Raw genomic sequence first — 18,971 nt, 5'->3', positions numbered from 1 at the left:
TTATACCGAGGAAACATTACTTATGAACATAACATCAAATGGAGAATTTCTGAGTAAATTGTCTGCTCAAAAGGGAGAGGACTTCAACATCAACAATGATAAAGCTGTTGAGGATGCAAGTGAGACTAGGTATATGCCATTTTTAATGAATCTTTACATTGGAAAAAGAAAAAGCATGTACTTGGTATGGGGTTTAAGGACCCAAGGCAAGTGAAATCACGTTGCGTGACTATGTTTTGGCCATTGAGTACCAACTTTGTTTCAAAATAATGATAGGAAAAGACAATTAATTTTGTGTTATAAGGGTTCTTGCACATTCAGGTTATGTGCATCCTGAATGAGTGATGAAGAAACCTTCTAGATAAAATCTTTGAAGAGTGAGCATAATTTTGCAAGAAAATTTAAGTTATGGTCACTATAGTAACTAAATTTTACATATGTAGAAGATTAGTGTAAGGAAACTTAGATTGAAAGTAATAAAGAAGTTTCGTATTCAAGTAAGTCTTGGACAATGTAGAAGAGCTAAAAAGTATGCATTGCAACTTATTGAAGAATATATTGTGGAACACTATGCAACATTATGGTCCTATGATGAAGAAATAAGGAGATCAAATCCAGGGTCTTTTATGAAGCTTGATGTCAATTGCATGACAGGCAGGAAAAACTATTTTAGTAAATTATATGTGTGCTTTTAGGGAGTAAACAAGGGATAGATGGAGGGTTGTACAAAAATAATAGGTCTTGATGGGTGTTTTCTAAGGGGAATTTGCAAAGGAGAATTGATTAGTGCTATTAGCGGGGATGCAAACAACCAAATTTACCATATGGCATGGACAATTGTTTGTGTAGAGAACAAGGACAACTGGAAGTGGTTTTTGGATAATCTCGTTGACCTACAACTGAATTTAGGAAATGACTATACTTTGATGTCATATCAACACAAGGTAATCGTTAATTTTTAGTTTTTTACATTTTTATTTTTTATTTAAACATGAGTTGTCATAACTTATTTGTTTTCTTAAAAGGGTCTGATTGAGGCAGTGAAAGAAATGTTACCCTTTACAGAGCACAAACATTGTGTAGACATATTTACGAGAACTTGAAGAAAAGATGTAACATCCATAAAAATCACAAGAAATTTAACATTTTAAAATCAACCCAAAATCATAAATGGTTTACAAATCATGGTTTTCAAAATATCTTCCAAATATTAGAGTCTTCCAAAATCACAAGCCATAAACAAGAGGATGTGTACGGTCACGCCTTCGCCTTCCCGCGATCATCCGAAGTACCTGAAACCATAACACAAAACTGTAAGCCAACGCTTAGTGAGTTTTCCCCCAAAGCACCACCACATAAACATAACAAAAAATAGCATGCATACGGAACCTTCAGCATGACTGGACCGCCTCACCGGGCCTTCAACCTATCTGGACCGTTCTCTGGGCCTTCGGCCTGACTGGTCCGCCTCAACCCAACCGCACATAACATGTCGGCATATACATAACAGATAAACATATTGGGCCCAATCTTCCAAATTGGGCCCGGACCCATCATGGGCCTAAAATCCAAGGAAGCCCAACATGCTAGTCCAAAGCCCAAAAGCCCTAATGTCCCAAGGCCCAAAATCGACCCATTGGGCTTCAGCACAGAACGCCTAGCGTTCCTCCCTACAACGCCTGGCGTCCGAACATCGGGCGTTCCCATGCGAACGCTTGGCGTTTGCTCGCTATTCACCACCTTCCAAACTAATGACTTAATGGCTTAAGATATCCAGTCCAAACTTCAGATCCAAACATAATGCAACACCTAAAGCCATAAAGTTGCAAACTTTATGGCCATGGATGGCTACAATGAGCCCAAAAGCTAAAACTCCAACTCCTTAACCCATTAAGACATCTTAAAACTTGCATGGAGTGAAAGGAAGGTCCAAGATCACATTTTTATCACTTAATCTACCCTAAAACGTCCAAAAGGACAACTCCTTTGGTCTAAGGTAGCTCCTACCCTAAAAATACCAAGAAAATGGGGGCTAATAAGCATAAACTTCTAACATAATCAAGATCTAGAGATATGATGATCAAGTTCAGAGCTTTATACCTCCTGGAGGTTGCTGGGATGATGAAGATCCCATATCTAAAGCTTCTACAAGCTTCCAAGCTTTACCACCACCTTCTTCTTCCTTTGGAACACACAAAAACAGACACTAAAGCTTCAAAATGTAATAATAGGGCTAGGGTTTGCAAGATGGGTCGTTCTAAAGATGGAGGCTGGTGAGAGAAAGGGTTTTGAGGCCATAATGTTCTTTAAATAGGGTGCAAACCCTAAAAATTAGGGTTTGATCTCTGCGTGCAAACGCCTGGCGTTCATCATAGAACACCTGGCGTTTGAACGCCAAGCGTCTCGTGCCAAACGCCTGGCGTTTGGACCAATTTGCCAAAAATCATCAGGATGCACTATACTTCAATTTTAGGGTTAATAATGAAAGTACCTTAAATCGTATGTTATAATTCTCCCCCACTTGACTTCGACTTTTTCCTAGAAGTCTGCTGCAGTGAATAACTCAGGATAATGCTCCCTCATCTCAGCCTCCGGCTCCCAGGTCCACTTGGAGCCTCTCCGATGCTGCCACTAAACCTTTACCAAAGGTATTTCCTTGTTGCGTGGGACCTTCATATTTCTTTCCAAGATAGCCATCGGTCTCTCAATATAATTCAGGCGCTCATCGACCTGAATATCATCCAAAGAAATCATTGTCTCATTGTCCAACACACACTTACGCAACAGAGAGTCATGGAAAGTGTTGTGGATCTGACTGAGCTCGCTAGGCAAATCCAACCGGTAAGCCACCCTGCTTACCCTGGCGATCACACGGAAAGGTCCAATATACCGGGGGCCCAACTTCCCCCTCTTCCTGAAGCGTATCACACCTTTCCAAGGTGAGGCCTTCAATAATACCATATCGCTGACCTGAAACTCCAACTCTGATGGGCGTCGGTCGGCATAGCTCTTCTGGCGACTCTGAGCGGTCTGCAGCACAATATGTCTGATCCCTCCAGAAACTGGGACCCAAACTTGTCTGCATCGAGTTAACAACCCTCGACTATCGGTGACAAACCTGTCGATCTCACCCCTGATCCTCTCCTACTTCCAGTTCTCTTTTCAAACTCCCTCTGCCCGAGCCTCTCTGATCAAACCCAACAACGGAGAATCAACGGATATCCTCATACACATCTCCCCAACTGAAGACTCAGCCGACTTGCGGCTCAAAGCATCCGCTACCACGTTCTCTTTGCCCGGATGGTAAAGGATCTCGCACTCATCATCCTTGACCACGTCCAGCCACCTGCGTTGCCTTTTCTTCAGGTTCGGCTGATCCATAAGATATATCAAACTCTTATGATCAGTGTAAACAGTACAATGGACCCCATAAAGATAATGTCTCCAAATCTTGAGGGCAAACACCACTGCCCCCAACTCCAGATCATGTGTGGGATATCGCGTCTCATGCGGCTTAACCTGCCGCGAAGCATAAGCAATCACCCGCCCTTTCTGCATAAGGACTGCCCCCAAACCGGTGATGGATGCATCACAAAATACCACAAAATCCTCTACTCCCCCCGGAAAGGTCAATACCGGGGCCTCACATAACCTCTGTCGAAGAGTCTCGAATGCCGACGCAAAGTAATCACAATTCTTGTACCTTGTTTGACAACGAAGGAGACATAGATGAATATTAGGGTTTATAGAAAATAAATAAGGTTTTGTCCAAACAAAAAATTAGGGTTATTACAAAAAAATTCACATTTTTTTGCAAAAAATTAGGGAACCAAAATCGGAACCTCGCCGGTGAGTTTCAACAGTTCCATAAGTGACATACATGGTTATCCTAACTCCAAGAGGTTCGTTCCTTGGCAAGAAAATCACATAAGCATTTCTTAATGTCTTTATTCCTTAATGTCTCTGGTAGTGGTTACAACTCATAGTGGTTACAACTTATAGTCGTTGATGAGAGGAAGACGAAGACATCGAGCTAAGTATTTATGTAACATCCCAAAAATCAAGGTAAAATTTTCATTTTTTCAAAACCAACCAAAAACCATAAATGTTTACAAAACATAGTTTTGAAGTGTCAAAATCACAAATGAGAGCATCCCAAATCAAATCTCATAAAATCTGGAGGATGTGCATGATCAAGCCTTCACCTTGCCCCAATCAACAGAAGTACATGAAACATAACACTTAAACTGTAATCCAAAACTTAGTGAGTTCCCCCAAAATACCACCACACGACATAACATATACAATCATGCATGTTGGGTCCAATCAGTCATCAGACTGGAATACCCTCGGGTCCACAGCCATCGAGTTGGATTACCCAGGCCCAATCAATCATCGGACTGGAATGCCAATATGCAACGAGTCCAATCAGTCATCGGACTAGAGTACCCCTCGGGTCCACATTCATCGGGCTAGATTACCTATGAGCCCACATGATGAGTCTAGCTGGCCTTCCTGACCCACAACTCATGTTTGGATTGCTCCCACGTTTGTTAGCCTCCACACAGAGCAGTATTGTCTCAACCCAATCGTATTATGTCGACATATGCAACAGCTAAAACATATAACAACAACAAATAAGCAACATCCTAAACCATGATACACAACCTACTGGGCCGACATTGGTGCCTTCAACCCACAAGTACAGTGAGAAAACCCACCTCACAGTCTGAAATGTAGTTGAACCAAACATAGCTCCTTCTGCTGACTCCATAGGTCACATTGCAACAAACAGTGACCTAATCTGAAACTACTGCTCAAAATACCCAAAATGGCCCTAGGTCAAACCCCAGGTCAAAGGTCAAAGTCAAATAGTCAAAAAGTCAAGGAAAGTCAAGCTGACTGAGTACGCCCTACGTACTCAGTCACTACGTTGGGCGTAGTCGTGACTCATCCAAAAGACAAGTTTCAAACCCAGTATGTGCAACGTACCCCTTGGTACGGCCAACGTACTCTGCCTGGGTCCAAATCTTCTCATTAAGTGTTTATTCCTTAAATACCTTTCATCCAAACTCAGATCTAGACCCAAAACATCATTTTAAGTCATAAAGTTTCCACCTTTATGACTTTCCATGGCTAGAGAAGGTCCAAAAGCTAAAAACCTAACTTAATAATCCATTAATACATCATAACTCTTTCATGATAGGAATACAATGACCAATATCACATTTTTATGGTTCCTAACACCTAAAAACGTCTGAAATGATAGTTCTTCTGGTTAGAGTATACCATACTCATGAACACCAAGCTTATGGGACCAAAAATGAATACAAACTCAAGGCTAGCAAGATCTAAGCAACAGTGGCGGAGCCAGGATCATAGTAAAGGGGTATCCCATTTTTTTTAAGGTAACCCAATTTTTTTTCCAGGGTACTAGGGTTTCCCAGGTTCGGTTTAAAACCCAAACCTTAATCGAATCTTTAGCTAACCTCAAGTTTTGTTGTATAAACATGAAGTTGAAGTATATTTTGATACTTGAATCGATGTGGGACTCAAAGTAGATATCAAATGAAGCATGAGTATAACTGGTTTATATAATAGACAAAAATGACTGAGTTTACATGTGTTTGGCGATGTGGGATAGAATAGCTGGGAAAATAAAACAAAAGTAAACAAAGGATATGTAAGAAGCAAGAATTGATCTTGAGACCTTTGCTTCAATAAGCCAGCGTCTTAACCAGCAGACCAACTATTTGTTTATGTTTATAAGTGAAGGGATGCATATATATACACTATACTGATTTTTGTTTTGAGGGATGCATAAACAAAAATTACACTACCGAAAAAAATTTGAGGGGTATCCCGGGATCCCCTTGGATCCGCCCTTGCTAAGCAAATAACTCATCAAGTTTCAGACTTTATACCGTCAAAGGTGCTTAAGGGTGAAACACTTCTGGATCCAAGATATGCCTTGAGCTTCCAAGATGATTTCCCTTCGTTCTTCTTCCTTCAAGAACACCAAAAATGCATTCTCAAGCTCAAAAAGGCTCACACAAAGGATTAGGGTTTGCTAGGAACGAACTGGGAGATGGAGGCTGATGAGGGAAAAGGTCTTGAGAAGTTAATGATGCTTAAATAGTGCTCAAACCCTAAGAATTAGGGTTTGCACTTTTGCCACGTACGCCCAACGTACTCACATAAAGGCGCGACATTCATTAACGAGCCATGGGGACCAATTTGCAATGGAAAATACTTGAACAATGGGTGTTACAATTTAGGGTTTTCACTTGCTCAAAAAAGGGGAATAATGAATGAGAAGGAGTACTGAATGGGGTTATAAGGTTGTATCGTGGAAACACGTCCATGAAGAGGTGGCAATGATGTGTCTAACACATGGTCTGTCGATTTCCATGTAAGCCATCCAACTAACCTTAGGTAACTTGTAAACCGATAAAATTTGGACTTAGTCCCCTATATTTGGTAAAAAAAAACAAGTTAAGTGAAAAATTCTCCGCAGCTTTCTTTGTTTGGTTCAAAGAAATAAAATAGTGATTCTGCATCGGATAAAACTTAATCTAAAACCAACGGTGAAAAAAACCATTTTTAATATAAATTTTTCCAAAACATAATATGTATCCAACATGATGTGTTTTATGGTTTTGAAATCTACGTTTATTTAGACAAGATTTTTCTCGTGCGATTCATTAGGTTATAGACGAGATTTTTCTTAATGGAAATTGGACTTCATCGAATATTGGTTCTTAGTCATTACATCTTCTCTTCGGCTATAGACGAGATTTTCTGCATGAGATCCGGGAAGTTATACCATGGTGAATGTTTTGTTATGGACAACATTGTTTTGGTTTTATAGACTAAGATTAAGCATAATGCAGGGTTGGATATCTAGAAGGTATCTTTGGAAGATAAGGGGCTACGGGTCATCACGGTTAGAATGGAATATGTATGTTGCAATTTCAGTGGAAAGCGGAATAGTGAAGGAGTAAAAGTATGTATTTGAGCAAGTTCTACAACCTATTGAGAGTTTCAAGTACATATGCTCTATAATTTATAAGAATGTGTATTGAGGATGACATCACAGGCATGTGGGATGGTTAAAGTGGAGAGCAACCATAAGAGTTTTGTATGACAAAACGGTTCTGCTAAAACTAAAGGAAAAAGATGTAACATCATAAAATGAGGTTGAACGTTTTGATTTAATGCCCATGTTATTATTATTATTATTAACTCGTTAACATTTGTTAAGGGTGTGTTGTGTATCATTAAGGATGTTAGAAATACAGATCTAGCATATGTACATAAGGTAATATGAAAACATTGAAAGTGTGTTGCTATTAACATATTGTCCTTAATTTTTGAAGAATTGTTGAAGTGGGTTGTGATTAGGCTGTTGATTCAAGGCATGGAACCTAGTATAATTAGTTAGAAGTCAAATAAATCTTCCCTGATTTTGGAGTAAGAAATAAATAAATGAATGAAGATATAAAAATTTACAAACCACATTTGGAAAAAGTTAGCCTATCTAGGGGTTCACGAATTGTATAACCTCTGTGGTTGACAGTTTTAAATATCAAAATTTTCATGGAATGAGCTTCTGGTTCATGGCGTCTTCAGTATTAAGTGTTGATGCTTCGGGAGGATTTGATTGTTCAGATTGAGAAAAAACAATGAGGATTTGCATGCAGATCATAACAAACAACAAGAGTATTGCACAAAATGTTATCGCTTCCCAAGAGAATGAACACCATTCGAAGAATTTAATCACTCCAAATAATAGAAGACATGACCAAATAATAACAACCTGTCCATATAAAAACAAAACCAAGAGGGTAAGGTAAGCAACCAAAAATAATAAATAAATAAATAATTAGTTATAAAGTCTTCTTACATATAATGATTTCTTTGGTCTACCAATGCCATGACATTCCATGTCACCAAATGTGTTTTCAGACTGATGTAGCTCCAATGAAGCATCCTGAAAATCCAAAACATTGACATGATTATTCATAATCATCATGGGATTAATCTTTGGTGAAATGTTGATAATACCTTTTCAAGAAATATGTCTCTACACCATTGTCTAATGTCGGCATCGGTATGTGGCAACTCACGAATCAAGTGTCTTTTGACATGCACATGTACCTACAAGAAATAATGACACTGGAATATGTGATAAGAAGTAGGAAGACTCCCAAATGGTCTTCTCTTGCCTTGTCCCATATAATAATCGCAACTAATTGTCAAAACTTGTGAAAATGATTTAAGCTAAAAGAACTAATTCAACTATACAAGGTAAAGTAAAGATGTCAATGTGATAAAAATAAATAAATAAATAAATAAAGACAAGTGTATGTATATATATATATATATATATATATATATATATATATATATATATATATATATATATATATATATATATATGGTGTTTGTAAAGTGTAATGGGTTTACCGTGGAAGATCTTCCTCTGAACATTCTCAAGATTGTTGGCAATGGCTCATTTTTAGGAACTGCCACTGTACAATTGTATATTGCTGGAACAAATGAGCGCAAGTGATTGACTGCAGCAACAAAACCCTGAAAGATACAAAAATAGCTACTTTTTAGTTTAGATGATACATCATAAGTATTAGTTTTTGAGAAGCAAACAACAGATCTCATATATTCAGAGTTTGGAGAGAAAAAGAAAATAGATTTTAACTAAACCTTTGTTCGAGGGATCAAAACATTCCTAGGAACAGGTGACTTTGTTGCAATAGCATATTCCTGAGCAGCAAGAAGCTTTGCATGTGTAAACCGTGTCCCTTCTACAAAAACAGCTAACCAGAAAGGCATTGGGAAATCTCTTAGGTTTTCAAAGCCTTCCTGTAGTTCATCCCTCCCCCCAAACAAAAACAAAAAAAAGAATATCATCAACACTCGTTATTCATTCCCAATTTAGATTATGAAAGATTCTTGAAATGATGAAATCTCACCATCAATATATTCTCATCTTTAGACCAGTTTCTTTCCAGAAAGATATATTCAGTAAACCACATTGACCAGCCAATAACCTGCATAAAAAAAAAAAAACACACACACTCTTTTTCTTATTTTGATGATATATACAACTAATTTAAAATGTATTTAAACATACCGGAAGGAATTTTAATGATTTTTTAACCAAAGCAAGAGTGCTACCAAGACAACCTGAACGCTGCCAATAACAGAAACAAAATTAATGAATAATATATTAATATTATATAGTCGACAAAGTCAAAGTATTTTTTTCAAACAATTACCTGAGCCAAGACCCATCCAATGAGCCAATCAATGTCACTTTTATGGTTGCAAATAAGGAGTACATGTTCCTTACCTGAAGATATATATAATCAAAATAAGCTGATGTGTAAAATCTGTTCAAAGGCTGCATACGAATGTTATAAGGTAACTATATGAACTATTGAAATAATACCACAAGCGGCTAAGGAGAGCTCTCACCCATTAATTCAAGTGTTTCAGAATCTATAAATAAATCAACCTGTAAAAGATGATCATAAAATTTTAGAAAATATATCCCCTATCTGGAAGTAGAGTTTGCAGCATGAGAGTAAGAAACAATGAATGAATAATAACCATCAAACTTCCAATACCTTAATGTGTGCCCACCAGTCGAAAAGCCATATGAGCTCCAACCACAGGAGTTGTGCAAGACAAGCATTGATCTTCCTGTACATATTTTTTGAACATGGACGAACAAGGACAAAGAAGAATGCCTGAAAAGTACAATCATAAACTAGTTAACCAAATTATTAGCATCAAATAAATAAACATGATCTGAATAAAGGTTCAGGTCTTCAGACTTAGCTACTACTCCCTTCTTCCCAAGATAATTGCAATGTTTGTCTTAACACATAGTTTAGTGAGATTGTTTGACTACCAATGAGATATTTGAAATGCCCTCCATAGTCCAGTATTTTGTTATAAGTATGATGTGGAATGAATTGAATTGGAATGGGATCTCAAGATTTTTACATAAACTCGTCAATTTGGAAGTTAAAACCAGTTGGTTTGACATTAAAGCTGAGTTGTTTCTGATTCAAGGCAACAATATTCTTAATTTTTTCCTCAATATAAAAGCATTAAATGGCTCCCCTCCCTTTAGGGAGAAGGGCTATACATACTAACGTGTCCCTAGAGACTCCATGTTATGTAGTAACCGTTAGACTTACATGTCACTGGAGAAAATAAATGAAGCATATCCTCCTAATTCCTACAAACTAAAGCAAATTAACACTAGAAGTGAGCATTGCCTTTGCGATTTACAGAATTTGAAACACAACACGAAAAAAAAAGTATAGAAACATAATTTGAATTCCGAAAATTCGACGCTCGATAACAAATTTTCTCCGTTGCTACCAAATACCGATAATTCCTCGATCTCCACCCCAACAACAAATCTTTCTAATTGTGTATCTAATCATTTATAAGCAATAGGAAAAGAAAAACACAAGTAAAAATCAAATTCGTATAGATTGGATGAATGAATTGAAATAATACCTGGAGAAAATTGATGATGAGTCCAGATAGAAGAAATAGTAAGCCGATAGGCAAAACCACCACCGCTGCGATGGCCATTGGTGTGGATTTGGACGGGAGAATGAAAGAAGACGTAAGGAGGACGAGAACGGAAAAAGGTTTGAATTGGAGAGAGATTGGGGAATGATGAATGGATGATCGCCCGACATTCTCGGCATCTGCTCGTTAACAGAGACTCACATGCTAATTTTGTTAGAATTTTTTTTTTTTCATAACTACTAGATCTAAAAACCGCAAATCAAATGCCAGGTTTTCTGTGAAATGCGCCAAATTTGAGAGGTTTGATTTTGGAAGCTTTGTGATTTTCGGTTGATTGGTGATCTTGGTTGGTATGCGCCAATTATTAGCTAGCTGATGTTGAAGAAAGATATAATTTTGGAAGCGTGTATTCAAAACTTGGTTGCCATTACTGGGAATTCATTCTCTTTGTTAAGTCTACGCTTCTCAAAATATAAAATGTAAGATTTATAAAAGACGACTTACTAAAAAGTCAAACAAACAATTTTTGTCCTAGTAGTAAACAGATAAAGAATCTACAAATGTAACAAACGCAAGATTAATATCTATAATTATCAACGCTGCAAAACTTCCCTTACATGTATGTATATTGGCATTGAGCCACAAGACAGCAACAGAGATTAAGAGCATCAACCTCAAGATGCTCCAAAACATTCTTTCACTCTATTATACTAACAAAAATATTCAAGTTGTTTACCAACTTAGTGTTCCTGATCATAATAAGAAAGAAATAAATGGAAAAAGTGCAACCAAAACCAAATTATTATCAAAATATAATCCATAAAAGAAACAAATAAAATATCCAAATGATTCAAGTACAGACAACATCAAGGCAAATAGCCTTACCCTTAATCAGAAACATTTGTGGAGAAAATTTCAACCATAAAAAGGTAAATAAGAATGTATTAAAAATCTGTGGTGTGTTGAATAATTTAAAGATATAAATTAAACTCATAATCACTTGTAGCCTTCCGTATCACATCACATATATTTGGTCAACCAAGGTAGTTCATTGCTGTCCTTGAGTGCAAAACTCACATCATCACTGCCATCATTCCACCATAAAAAAAAAAAAAAAAAAAAAAAAAAAAAAAAAAAAATCAGAATGTTTATAAAAAGTTAATTGATATAAAATCTTTTTAATCCTAAAGTTAATTACAATAACCAACCTAGGAAAGTTGAGCTGCAACTTCTGCAACCTGTGACTCGCCCCTGATTCACAAAGAACAATTCTGGATTCACCAAGCTTACACCTGCCAATAAAAGAAACAATCTTGAAATTATGTAAAAACAAGTTTTTATTTCAAATAAACATTTGAATATAAAAATCTGGCTTACCCAATTCTCAGTAGTGTGTCCCATCCAGGAAATGTGATTCCATTGCTTGTACACAGACATGAAACCGTTTGTGCCAGCTGTACCCACAAAACAAACATCAGAAAAAAAAAAAAAAAGAGAAATCTTCTTCCTTAATAAATGAAAATAATTTTGCCACATGTCATTCTCTCGTGCATTATGACACATGTCATTTTGTCATAATTTTGAGATATTTATTTTCCACTTGTCATTTACTTCATTTTTCATTATTCAATATATCATTAATTTAGTTTCCATAAATTAAAGATACCATAATGACCATATTAATTTCAAATTTCAAACTTCAATTTCAATTTTAAATATATTTACAGTTTAAACCTTCGTATTTAACATTTTGTTATAATTAATACATTTAGTACACGGGTCTGACAACTAAACATATAATTTTAATTTATTTATTTTTTTCATGTTTTTTTTTTCTCATAATTTTTACTTCTTTCAAATTTCAAATTCAAATAAACTTATTGTTTAATCATTCGTATTTAATATTTTGTTTTAATCAACCCGTATAATATACGGGTCTTACAGTTAGTAATAATAATAAGAAAAAGTCACGAGTTTATATATTTGAGGAATCTAATTAGTCAATGGTATGTGCACATGTTGATGTTTAAAATAAGCTCCATACATATATATACATATAATTTAGTCGGATTTGAAGTCAAACTTGTAACTTGCGGATGATATATATATATATATATATATATATATATATATATATATATATATATATATATATATATATATATATGAGATTTTTTAATTACTTACATTCCACATGTTATTATGTGGTATTTTCATTTTTTTGTTAATAAAAAATTGATCAATTCCACTAATTACCACCTCTATTATTATATATGTAAAGTATTTATTATATTAAATGTGTAGATCAACACTATAACTAATGAAATACTATTTATTACTTAAGATAAGGGTAAATAGCACAAAAGACATTAAGTTTACACCAAAATTCTAATTTGACAGTTTTGATGATGTGGCATTCTGGTACATGTCAAAATTGAATATTTTTTTTTCCACAAAAGACACTAAGTTTTCCCTTTTTTTCAATTTTGACATTAAGTTTAATTTTTTCTTTCAATTTTGACACTTGTATTTATACAAAAATATGGTTTTTAAATGAAAAAATATATATATTTATAAGGTCTAAAATGTATTAAAAAATTATTTATATGGTTTCAAATGGAAAATTGTCAACATTGAACAAAATTGGAAAAATGATGTTTGATTTGGAACAAAAAAACAGAGTGTCAAATTGAAAAAAATAAATAAACTTAGTGTCAAAATCAAAAAACAGTGTCAAATTAGAATTTTGGTGTAAACTTAGTGTCTTTTGTGCTATTTACCCTTAAGATAAATATATTTTTCTCCATAAAATGAATATAATAATAAATAGTTTGTTTTTTCTACCACTAAAAACATTTATTATGATTTTTTTGTTACATAAATTAAAATAATGAAATATTATAAAACAATATTGTCAAAATTGAGATATAATAAAATATATTTTGTTAGACTTTGAGATGAAGTAGGCATAAAAAATATTTAATGTTTACACCTTGATATAAAACTTTTATTCTTAATAAACCTGTGTAATACACGGATCTCACACCTAGTAGAAAAATATGCAATCTATGATTTATGAATCATCAAAAGAAAAGAAAAAAAAACTGACCTTTTCGAAGGTGGTTTCACTCATTCCTGTCTTATAAAGCTCATGCACCATTGCAGCTAAGAAAACCTTACTCAGTTTAGAACAATTTCTCATTACCTGAAAAAGGGCATAATTGGAATTTTAACTATATGACATGATAGGATTCATAATGATATTATTAAAGAGACATAAGCTTACAAATTTGACCAAAAATTCATCATCACTGACCTGAATATGAGGAGCCTGGAACATCTCCTGTATGGCTGCTTCCACATCAGCCATGCCTACAAGGGCTTTTCCTGCAAACATGCACCCACCATAGAAATCATGCTTCATAAAGGTACATTACATGAAGAAATCACATTTTGACATATTTTTTTATATAGGATTTGAGTGTTTGTGGTATAATGATATAGGTTGATAGATAAGGGGATGTTTATTTTTGACATAATGGACTTAATGGGTTAAGAACTTAGGCCTTGTTTCTTTTTTTGCATATTAAGTCTTGAATTGATGAATTAATAAGGCATACCGAATGAATAATGATATATGTGTGGATAAAGTGTTTCTGTAAATATTGAAATGAACGCAATGTCGGAAATCGGAATCTGAATAAATGACTATTTTACTCTTCTATTTAAAATTGTCAAATAACAAATGACCATTTATTTGATAACCATTGTAAAGGATCTCATTAAAAAACTAAAAATCAAAATAATTCTAAATTGTTTGAATCACCGTTTTATTGCATACCTGAAGTATAAATGTATTGGGGATCAAACAGATAAAAAAACAATCAAATGTGCATCATGTTTAAATCAAACAAACATAAACCAATGTTTGTCGATTAGTAACATCTAAATTCAAAGACTTTTTATCAAGCTCACAAACGTACTCATTAATCAAACAATTTGTCGAACATCAAAATTATACCAACCTTAGCATAGTATAAACTCAAATTTAGAACTAAAATTCCCTTCATTTTTTTCAATGTTCCTTTATAGCATTTGGTAATCATTAATCTTGACTATACTGGATCATTATAATAATATGAAAAAAAAAATGAATGCTTCATAAGAAAAGTTAAAACAATGTTGTTGGTGTATATAATCTGATAGAAAGATAGCAGCAGATGAAGTAGAAGGTGTGGAGAGGAAAAAAAAAAAAGGAGGGTATAAGTGGAAAATGTAACATCTGAAAATCGAAAGTGACCTTCCCACTTTACCCACTCAGACACGTGTTACACTTCTAACTTCTAAGTAGGCCTGGGTTTAGTCTTGATAGTTGTCTTCAGTTAGTTACTAAGGGCAATATGGTCATTAATCATTATCTCGTTAGATAGATTAGGTCAGTACTTAGTATAAATAGGTGGTTAGGGATATCTTGGATTTATTTCTGTTAGAGTGAAAGCTCAGGGAGAGAACTAGCCTCTCGAATTCTAATGGAAATGTTGTAATTTTTCACATTTACTAGTAAAGTAGTAATTATTCGGTTCTTATTTCAATCAGTCAGTTCTAAATACCTAGAGTTCATGAACGTGTTTAATATGTTAAGTTAAAAAGAAACACTTATATATGTCTGATTAGCTTAAGTTTTTTACAAATCAAGTCCATTAAGTCAAAAAGAAACACCACCCTAATCTGGATAACTATATATAGTTGTTTCTTTTTTACTTGATCTACAAATAACGACTTAATGGACTAAGTCAAAAGAACCCAGACATAATGTATTCAAGCACTAACCATTTACCTATTTGCACTTCTTTTTCCCTCAACTCCTCTCACAATTAAATTGATGAATATTGTGATAATTGTTAGTTTGGCATGTAAGAAATGAGACTTATGTATACAGCACTGTATCCAGACAGACAGACACCATTACCACATACAAGACTTGATAGGAAAAACATCCCTAAAGTTGTTTTTGTAAGATTATTAAGGATTTATCTTGGAACACCATTATTGGGTGTGTTAGACATATTAGGCTTTTGGGTATTAAGCTTAAAATGGTAATTTAGGCTAGATTAATGGCTTATTATGTATGTGACTATGTTTTAGTAGAATATAAGAAATTAAGAATACTCGTGCATAGTTTACATGTTGGTGATATGTCAACAAGTCAACAAAATAATTCTTACCCGCTTTAGGAATCGAAATTGAATTCTTAACCCGATAGTCTGCAAGTTCTGCTGCACGACGACATATCTCAAGGGCACGACGTGCATCTCCTGAAACTGCTGCAACCTACATACGCACAATACACTGTATGTCTAAATCGATTTTCTTTTTTAAGTCAATTGCTAAATCCATTTGATGGCAATTAGTGTAAATACGGACCTTTCTTGAAGCAAACTCAATAGCTTGTTTCTCAAATGCATCAATTCCTTTAAGACGACACCCAATGATTTCTTGAAGCTGCATGTAGTTGTATGGAGCAAAACAAAGCCTTTGTATACCCATTCGGCTTGAAATTCTGGGAAGCAGCTTTTCTGGAAGATCCATGGTGTTTGCTATTCCAATTATAATAAGTTTGGAATTCGGCTTTGTAGGCCAATCAAGAATGTTGTACAACACCTATGAAAAACAAGTATCAGAATCAATCCAGGGAAGATTTTAGATTTATGGTTATGAGCCGTTGGTTATACCGATTGGTTTCTTGTGACTAGAAGATCAAGTTCATCAATGAGAAGAATACAAGGGCGATCATCGTCTTTGCTGCTTTTGATCCCATTTGTAAACCTGTCATTCAGTAAGTTGAGAGCTTTTTTCCAGCTGACCCTATGTCCTGTCAAAGCTTCATAAATAACCTGAAAACAGCCATGAATTTGGTTTTAGCCTTTTAGGAAATGGATATAATGTAGAACAGTTAAAATTCAGTAACATCTTAAAGTTACTACAGATCAGTACTCTGTATATATTCTCTGGTGTAGCCAATTTCAAACCATTTATCTCCACAAAGGAGTAAGGTTTAGTAATTCCTGCATCAACTTCAGATCGAAGACCCCGCATCACAGAAAGCACACTCATTGTCTGTAAACAAGGGCATATTAGTATTCGGGATGCATTAAAGTCAACAATGTAGTCAAACATCATACTTATGCAGCAAATAAATTCTACCTTCCCAGTTCCAGGAACACCATGGATGTAAAGGCAACGACCTAGACATTGATCATCACATATAGCACCTTTGATAAATGTAGATATTTCTTCCATCTCTCTACATATAAGAAAATGTAAATCATTCAACTTGGGTGGTGATAATGAGACTAAATCAAATCACTTCAAATATCACTTACTTGTTCCTACAAGGCAAAGATTTGGGTAAAGTTGCTAGCAGAAGTGTTGCTTTTGCCTTTTCAAGTTCAGTCTGCTTGTGAGATCTCACATGCTCTGGGATTCTTTTTGTCCCAATTTTCTGAAGTCCAAAGGTGCAGCCCTTTCGTGAGTTCTGCATAATAGAAAGTAATTTGCCTTAAAATTTTAATCAAGAACATGATTAAAAAGAGGGATGATAAAAGAAGTATCCTTACTGCAGCAGCCATTTTGTGAGTTGGGGTTGATTTATATGTATCTTCCTTTTCATATTCCATGTCATCATCTGTCTCAGAGTCTGAATCTTCATCACAACTCCAATCTTCATCATGTTCAGCTTCTTCATCATCCTAACAAATCAAAAGTGGTCAGGTCTTCTGATGTCTTCAAATTTCTTAATTCTTTAAATTACTTACCTCTTCATTGTTTGCTATTTCAGCAATTCGCTTGAAGCTATGCCACTTCACATCGTATTCGTATTCACATAAGAACACATCATCACCTTCATTTCCAGCTTTGGCATATTCATTTGGAGACATGACATAACAATGGCGAAGGATAGTTTCCATCTAGAAGACACTCAAAAGAACAATGTAAGCAATAATGAAGATACACAAAGTTATCAACCTACAACAGTATAACTTAGAAGACGCATTACCTCATTATCAGCAAAGTCATTGGTTCTATATAGCTCCCGTTTCAGATTATGTGGCTGTCTGCCTGCAGATGTTTCCTCGGGAATCATATACCATTGACCCCGAAACCAGTAGCTACCATCGACATCTTTCCATAAACTGATAAACTCCATGAATTAGAACACCAGATGTCTGATTGAAATTAACAAAAGGGTAAAACGAGTTGTTCGAGTTCTGAAATGAGTAATTGTACCTTTCAATACGGACTGCCCACAAATCGCTTGAAAGAAGCTTTTCTTTTGCAGTTCTACGTCTTCTCCTCCCTTTCAGCGCCGCTGGCAATTCTACTTTCTTCCCCAATTTCTTCGCCTCACAATACGCACAAATCCAATCCCCTTCAGGAACTGTTTTCAATGGCGGTTTTAAGCATTTCAAATGAAACCCGCCCAAACAATCATCACACTCGATCATTAAAAGTCGGCCAGCCTTGAAACACACCCTGCACTCCTCAATTTCTGGGTCGTCATCGTCTGAGCTCGCATCCTCTCTCCTCTTCACATACACATCGTCTCCAACTGAAAACAATCCCCCGTCATAAGACACCTTCTTATAATACACTCTCCGTTTGGGTTTTGTGGAATCTTTCTTCTTCCCCTTCTGTTTATCATTTCTCAAAACCTTAGCTTTTATTTCAACAGCTACATTCTCAAATCTACTTTTCCTCTTCTTCGTCTCGGTCCTATCAGGAGACACAGGTGAAAATTCATCATCGTCCTTGATCGAATCGTTTGAGTCTAGTTTCTTCTTCAACACATTGGTTTTTCGATTAACTGAACTTTTGGGAGTGTTCGCAGGTGATGTGGTTTGACCTGGCTGAAGTGGTGAAGAAATGAAGCGGGAGCAGCGCCGAGGTGATGCTAGGGTTTGTGGTGTTTGAGGAATGGGAGTTTTTGGAGACGAGTTGAGTGCTCTTTGTGTGGTTTGCCTGAGCTTCTTCGGTGTTTCCGCCATGGAGATATTGTAGCGTTAGGTAACGACGTCAAAAGAGGAGAGAGAGAGAGAGAGAGAGAGAGAGAGAGAGACAGAGAAAGAGAGAACTTGTAGAGAGAAAAATGGCGGGAACTTGAAGCTCCAATTTCCGCCATTCTTTCAATTACAGGCAACACAAAGAAGATGCCAACAGGGGGGCGATCCGCCGATACGCTGCCCCAAAGCCCAGACGGCTGTCAACTGGACTGTAAATTAATAGGCCCTCTACCTCTATAAACTTATATACTAGCCCATTTACAAAGCTACTTGAGCCCAGAGGCTTTATACTTTTTTTTTGTTTCATACACAACTTCAAAAACATTATATAAGCAT

At 35.6% G+C, this 18,971-nt stretch overlaps 2 protein-coding genes and 1 non-coding gene across 3 annotated transcripts; all 3 read right to left on the bottom strand.

Annotated features, from left to right (window-relative positions):
• Positions 1 to 7,466: 7,466 nt before the first annotated feature.
• On the bottom strand, positions 7,467 to 10,955 carry LOC145156923 (1-acyl-sn-glycerol-3-phosphate acyltransferase 2-like). The gene is made up of 11 exons (XM_079076133.1): positions 10,558 to 10,955; positions 9,651 to 9,773; positions 9,499 to 9,538; positions 9,300 to 9,373; positions 9,155 to 9,214; positions 8,994 to 9,071; positions 8,725 to 8,883; positions 8,470 to 8,595; positions 8,068 to 8,160; positions 7,907 to 7,993; positions 7,467 to 7,819 (listed from the first exon to the last, which is right to left on the bottom strand). Exons 1-11 carry the CDS (start codon positions 10,633 to 10,635, stop codon positions 7,598 to 7,600), a joined length of 1,140 nt encoding a protein of 379 aa, XP_078932259.1. The 5' UTR covers positions 10,636 to 10,955; the 3' UTR covers positions 7,467 to 7,597.
• Positions 10,956 to 11,395: 440 nt separating this feature from the next.
• Positions 11,396 to 18,757, bottom strand: LOC145160773 (origin of replication complex subunit 1A-like). Its single transcript, XM_079080094.1, has 15 exons — positions 17,863 to 18,757; positions 17,633 to 17,768; positions 17,391 to 17,543; positions 17,193 to 17,324; positions 16,959 to 17,110; positions 16,780 to 16,879; positions 16,570 to 16,692; positions 16,308 to 16,469; positions 16,000 to 16,236; positions 15,801 to 15,906; positions 13,892 to 13,962; positions 13,685 to 13,780; positions 11,953 to 12,029; positions 11,784 to 11,867; positions 11,396 to 11,659 (listed from the first exon to the last, which is right to left on the bottom strand). Exons 1-15 carry the CDS (start codon positions 18,618 to 18,620, stop codon positions 11,596 to 11,598), a joined length of 2,451 nt encoding a protein of 816 aa, XP_078936220.1. The 5' UTR covers positions 18,621 to 18,757; the 3' UTR covers positions 11,396 to 11,595.
• Positions 17,406 to 17,483, bottom strand: LOC145161826 (small nucleolar RNA snoR28). Its single transcript, XR_013738698.1, has one exon. It is a non-coding gene; the product is annotated as a small nucleolar RNA snoR28 (small nucleolar RNA).
• Positions 18,758 to 18,971: the final 214 nt, after the last annotated feature.

Source organism: Lactuca virosa, chromosome 2 (assembly GCF_052849685.1).
Source record: "Lactuca virosa cultivar CGN04683 chromosome 2, Lactuca_virosa_CGN04683_v6, whole genome shotgun sequence".
NCBI classification, from domain to species: domain Eukaryota; kingdom Viridiplantae; phylum Streptophyta; class Magnoliopsida; order Asterales; family Asteraceae; genus Lactuca; species Lactuca virosa.
This window is presented reverse-complemented; position numbering and strand designations above follow the sequence as displayed.

What these genes read in the sequence shown, in the direction of transcription:
- LOC145156923 (XM_079076133.1), bottom strand. Translation starts at nt 10,635, where the DNA reads ATGGCCATCGCAGCGGTGGTGGTTTTGCCTATCGGCTTACTATTTCTT. An exon ending in TCATCATCAATTTTCTCCAG is followed by an intron (nt 9,774 to 10,557) that starts GTATTATTTCAA and finishes TGTACTTTTCAG; the next exon opens with GCATTCTTCTTTGTCCTTGT. An exon ending in GAGACATATTTCTTGAAAAG is followed by an intron (nt 7,994 to 8,067) that starts GTATTATCAACA and finishes TTGGATTTTCAG; the next exon opens with GATGCTTCATTGGAGCTACA.
- LOC145160773 (XM_079080094.1), bottom strand. Translation starts at nt 18,620, where the DNA reads ATGGCGGAAACACCGAAGAAGCTCAGGCAAACCACACAAAGAGCACTC. An exon ending in ATGACTTTGCTGATAATGAG is followed by an intron (nt 17,544 to 17,632) that starts GTAATGCGTCTT and finishes AGTGTCTTCTAG; the next exon opens with ATGGAAACTATCCTTCGCCA. An exon ending in TAGTCACAAGAAACCAATCG is followed by an intron (nt 16,237 to 16,307) that starts GTATAACCAACG and finishes TGTTTTTCATAG; the next exon opens with GTGTTGTACAACATTCTTGA.